This window comes from Cupressus sempervirens, chromosome 1 (genome assembly GCF_028749045.1).
Source record: "Cupressus sempervirens isolate cs-2001-9-10 chromosome 1, ASM2874904v1, whole genome shotgun sequence".
NCBI lineage: Eukaryota > Viridiplantae > Streptophyta > Pinopsida > Cupressales > Cupressaceae > Cupressus > Cupressus sempervirens.
In genome coordinates this window covers 137,753,909-137,759,645 of record NC_143118.1, presented here as the reverse complement: position 1 = coordinate 137,759,645, position 5,737 = coordinate 137,753,909, and the positions used below count along the sequence as shown (strand labels likewise).

The 5,737-nt window shown below is 36.5% G+C and overlaps 1 protein-coding gene across 1 annotated transcript; it reads right to left on the bottom strand.

The window, feature by feature from the left end:
• Positions 1-3,962: 3,962 nt before the first annotated feature.
• On the bottom strand, positions 3,963-5,159 carry LOC149576560 (F-box protein At5g49610-like). Its single transcript, XM_089794732.1, has one exon. The coding sequence runs from the start codon at positions 5,157-5,159 to the stop codon at positions 3,963-3,965; it is 1,197 nt and encodes a 398-aa protein (XP_089650858.1).
• Positions 5,160-5,737: the final 578 nt, after the last annotated feature.

Genomic DNA, 5,737 nt, shown 5'->3' with positions numbered 1-5,737 from the left:
TAAGCGTCAGTATTTCCTCCTTACTGCATGCAAGATGAATGAAGACATTTTCTCAAACACTTGGAAACTTTTGCTGCGCCTAACTTTCCTTGCTTGCGGCTTTATCCTTACATGGTTCTCACTTCAGCTGCGTTGTTTTAGATTAGTCGCTCTTCATTAGAATCAATAGATATAATGTTGGAATGCTGCCTCGCCGTTCACGAGCAAAGAAGACGCTTTTGATGTGGTGTTCCAGTGAGCTCGGGAATTCCTCTCGGCTTAATGCATTTCGATCCCACCTTCCTGATGTCACAGACAAGGATGGTATGATTTTTCACAGCGGGCTTCCTATTATCCTTCTGGCTGGTCTACAATCTCCATATCAGCAGCTTCTTGGTTTATGTTGTGAAGCCGCAAATCTCTATTGCATGGATGACTGAGCAACGTGCAGACCTATCAATTCATATTTGTCTTGACTCAGCACTGTCAAGAAAGTGGAGACATTAGACGACACTCATTTATTGCCAAGACTTCATTGCTTATCGAGTTTGATTTCCAAAACGGCTTCAAGAACCGTTACTTTATTTGCGTTGATGACAAACCACGGTAATGACAAGTTAATGAAGTAGTTTCTTTTGTCTAGAGCCATTTGTTTGATAGAGAATAAATTTCAATCAAATTTGCGAAGATGGATATATGTGAAACTGGGCTTTGCGAGGGTGGTAGGACCTGTCTGGCATCGTGAGCACCAAATAAATCTGTGATTAATGTAGTTACAGCAAAGAGTAATTCAAATGATAGTGGAGATCTATTGCTGTGTGTTTGATTTGGCTCTGCTACAACCCCATCTTGACAGCATCAAATATTGCAAACCTCTAATGATGAGACCGTGCTACCTGTGTCTTCATTCATATGCCTTGTCCACCTCTCAATGTGGAAAGAAAATACAAATATTCACCATGACTGACCTGCAAGCGCCTTCTCCATGAATAGAACCAATGTTTCAAATTATTTCAGTGAACTCTATTTAGAGCCGATGGTTATTTTCAAGTGGAAGTTTGGGTTGGGAGGTTCGGGTTAGAATTAGGTCAAAAAGTTGGAGTACGGGGAGAGAGAGTACTTTAGTACATGGAGAGAGAAAAAGTGAAACTCAAACCCAAAACCTTAACCCGTACTTCTCTCTAAAAGTTTTAGTACGTGGAGAGAGAAAAATGGGAGGAGAGAGAGTGAAAACTCAAACTTAAAACCTTAACCTGTACTTCTCTCTAAAAGTTTTAGTACGTGGAGAGAGAAAAATGGGAGGACAGAGGAAGTTTGAATTTTCTTGAGTATTAGTCTCTCTCTTTTCAATTAATTAATATAATTAAACTCTCCGTAAAATGTTGGGAAAACAAACAGTAACCAATCCACAAATCTACGATACAATCAAGAGCATGAATCATACAATTGTTGTTGGACTTCACATGCAGCCAATTTTATTTACTTTTTATGAAATGTTACTTGCAATCCAAAGAAATAATGCAACTTGTTATAAATTTGCAATTTAAAAAATATATCAAAAAATAGTGGAAAGCAACATCACATGAAAAAATATAAAGAAGAAACATATACCTAAGAAAAATCTAACTAGAGAAAAGATTCTATGAAAGAATCTAGATATCAACGAAGGAGGAACATCTTACAGAACTGAATGCATCCACTGACCTCAAATAAGCCCGTCAAGCCTGTAACATTTTCAATATTTTAAATGTACAATTTGTTTTTAGTTTCCAAAGATCTGAAGGATTGGATTACAATTCAAGCTAGTTGATGAACTCCACCTCCAACAAACTTGGTACATACCCCAATGTACTCAAGTTGCATATCTGCAAGATTGAATTCATCAGAAGAGAGCAATGCAGATCAGGTTAATACACGGATGTATAGTAATGCATTGGGTTGATAAAGAAGGGTTGAGAAGAATTTGTCTATATGGGGCTTGCTCTAATCAAACATGGCTTGAACTTTAAATCATAATAATACATATGTTATTGATTTTTTTCTCAAAGAGATCTCCATGAACGAGGTCCCTGTTGAACAATCTGAAACAGAGTATGTGAAATAAGTGCATAAAATGTTTAGAAAATTGTTGGGGTTGTTGAGGGTTCTCAGAATTGTTTGTACTGGAATAGAGGAATAGGTCAAATGTGGCTACAGGATTTTGTCATTTCTTGAATGGTTCCTCAATAGATTGCTTTTAAACTTGTATGAGGAAGCAGTCACCACTCCACGATGCCCTGCTGACCCTTTTCAAGGCCAACTGCAGGCGTTACTCTACTTTTGGACAATGTCAATGTGGAAAAAGAGAGAATTTATGAAGCTTACTAAAGTTGAACACATTGTAAATGTACTTCAGTCTCTGAAAGAAGAACAAGCCAAAAAAGATGATCTTAAGAAATAGGATTTTGACCATAAGATGTCAACATAGGTGCAGCAACTGGGTATGCAAATTTGCTTGTCCACTCAGGGATTCCACTGTAACAAATGATAGTAACAAGGAATTGAAGAATATTTTGATGAAAATTAGGACACTAATCTTAATGGACACTTTTATCCACCTCTATGACAATTAAAATTGATTTATTTCATTCTCTCCTCTGTTGTCCTGTGATAATGCTCAAAAGCATTAATGCTCAAAATAGTTATACAAATTTCAAAATCTGAGCCAGAAAAGATTTAATGGTCATAAATGGAATGATGTTGAAGAGGTTCATATAATATATTAATACTAATATAATAAATAATATGAAGCGCAATAAACATTTCTGTGTAGTAGAAGCTTATAAATTTTAAGAAGTAAACTTCTGTTTGCAATTATATGGAATGCTGGCAAACATTGTTGTTTTTGTTTAAAAAGAAAAGAAAAAATCTCATTACATATCTCTGGATTCTGTGTCTTTTATGCATATCTCTTTGGATTCTATGTCTTTTATGCACATCCCTCAGGAGTGGAATGGTGTGGCTGATTGTTTGGCTAAATGGACCTCTGAGCATGGACCGGATTGGAACATTATTGATCATACGATGCTTCCCCTTGATTTATCTCAGATGCTGGTTCAACTTGTGGACCAGGATAAAGCTTTGTAGTTCTCTTTGTTTCTTGTGTTGTTCTGCTCTCTTTGGTATACAATAAATTTTTTACCCCTCTTTTAATAAAAAAATTCTTTAAAAAGAGTATAGAAATAGCTAATAAAAATTCAACACTTAAATGTTGGAACACAATAAGCTGATAGTATTAAAGAAGTCCAAAACTCAAGTTAATATGCAGCAAGACTGAACTAAAAGTGATCAGCATTTGAAAACAATAATAAAATAATTGTCAAATTGCAATCTACCATTTAGGAGCTTAGGAATAACAGTGACCGGTGTTGTTCCTCTGGAACTTGAAAGTTGCAATTAGTAAAATCTGAACTAGATATCAAACCAAGATTGCATGAATATTATTGTATTCCAGTTTACAGTTTACATTCAATGTTGATCTTATCTCACAGGACCAATCGTTTGAAACCAATCCGTAAATAACATGCCCAAAATATCAACACACTACTTATGGCTCAATATTGTTGAATTTATAACTCAAACTTTATCATCAATATATGGAAATTTTGAATAAGAGCTTTGCTTTTGTCTGCATGAGTCTAAATTCATGCTGTGGAACTAAGAAAACAGTTGATAAACCAGTGAGCGAGGATAAAAACATGAAATAGCAAATTGTTTAAGCCTTACAGAAAAAATATTGCAGGTCCTATTGGTGGAAAGATAGACAAGAAGCTATCCTCTGTTACACTTGGGCAGTACTGACAACTATGCTCAACCAAATTAGACCATCATCTGCTAAACCCAGTAAAATCTTCAAGTCAAATTATTTGTCTCTCTCACAGACAAAAGTTTGCAAGCAAACAGCACCTAAATTTTAATTCGACTCCCGCTATTACAAAAACATTTCAGAATGACAAAAGGGTAGGCTCAAAAGTAAAAAATTCTGTAATGTCAGAAGCGTCATCATCATCTAGTAGACGAGGTGACCAATTTCTGTTCTTCATATGGTAAGCTATGACAGAATCGTCACCACATACAAACCATACTACACCAGCGCTTGCAGATATCCCCCATACGGAAAAGTTAGGCACATGTGATAAATCTATCTCCCGCTCTCGAATCCACAGCTTATCTTCTGTATCCAATATCCACAACACAAAATGCCCATCACCCGCAATCGATCTTTTCCATGAATTAGATGCACAAACTAACAGATTTCCCTCCCACTCAATGAGGCAGAGTATATACCCTACAGAGTCAGGAACGAGAAGATAAAAGCCCCATTGGTCATGATTCACATCATAACCCATAATCAAATATAAGAGTCCATCCTCGTCTTCATACAAGTCATCTACATCCCTAAATTCTTCCAGTTCCTCGGCATCTTCGTGTTCGACAAGAACAACGAAATAGATGACACCGTTATAAAAAAGTTGAGTCGCTATAGAATCGTATTCAGATATATCAATAATGTCCAACAGAGATAAAGTTTTCCCCATGTACCACGAATTTAAATGAGAATCAAACACCAGGGTATATGGGATGAGTGGGGACTGAAGTGAGTAATCAGTCAAGCCTGCCATCACAAACTTTAGAGTATTCTGGGTGTAGCAAATTTGAACAAAAAATATAACCTCTGAATACACATTGAAAGGCATTGGCAATCTTTTCAAAAACTTTGTCACAGGATTGTAAACCCACAAAACAGGGACAGGATCATCTGAATAAAAGCACATAAGCCCATTTGATGCCGTTAATAGCTCAAGCCTCCCTTTTAGAAAAGAACTGTCTAAGCCCTCCCAAGAAAAAGGAGCAGTGGAAAGATTACCCGTTTGGTGATCATAGCAGAGGAACTGGTGTTGTTCTGGCATCCCTGGTGCTTTTATGTCCGTGAAACAAAATATCGACTCTTTTGGGCAATTCTTGAACTGGGTATAAACAAAATCTGGGTCAAAAATGAGGGTGCGCCATCTTTTTTGCACTGTGGACATTTTGAACAAATCTCTTGTGGGAACCCTCATAAGTATGTTTGTAAGCAGCTCATCAAGGCATTCCACCTGCTCTGCACAGCTTCCTTCAGTTCGCCTGAGAATTGTCGCCATTTTCAGCTTGCTCAAAACAGCCTTCTCCAATGGCGATTAAATGGCAGTGGAAAAGTATGAAGCGCGTTCAAACAGATATTCTATTTCAATTTTCGCAAGGAGGACGATTTTTATCCTACATGACTTCAATATATATTTAAAACTAGCAATCACACGGTGGAATGCAATGGGTACGCCGGTGTTTTAGAAATTAAAAATGGAGTTTTATTTATTTGGAATCATAGCTACATATGAATGGTAAATATGTGTTGGTCTTGTTAATGTGTTATGTTTTTCACAATAGTTGTGTTTGTTTTTTTTCATTTGTTTTGTGTTTTCTACAGGTGTGGTGGGTTCAAGTCTGAGTAAGCTGAGTAAGCTGAATGAGTAGAGATGTTCAATTGTTTTACTTTGGACATTCTAATAGTCTTTAGAAGATTTTGTGTTGGGTAGAATGTACATTTGGTTTAGGTCCATGTCGATAGTTGGTCTTGAACAATTGTGTTGAACTATTTACATAATGGAAATATTAAATATGTTCCTTGTGGGCCCCATCTCTGTACTGAAACAATGGAGAAAATTGAATCTTAGCTTAATAT

Coding starts and splice junctions, on each gene's coding strand:
- LOC149576560 (XM_089794732.1), bottom strand. CDS start 5,159: ATGGCGACAATTCTCAGGCGAACTGAAGGAAGCTGTGCAGAGCAGGTG.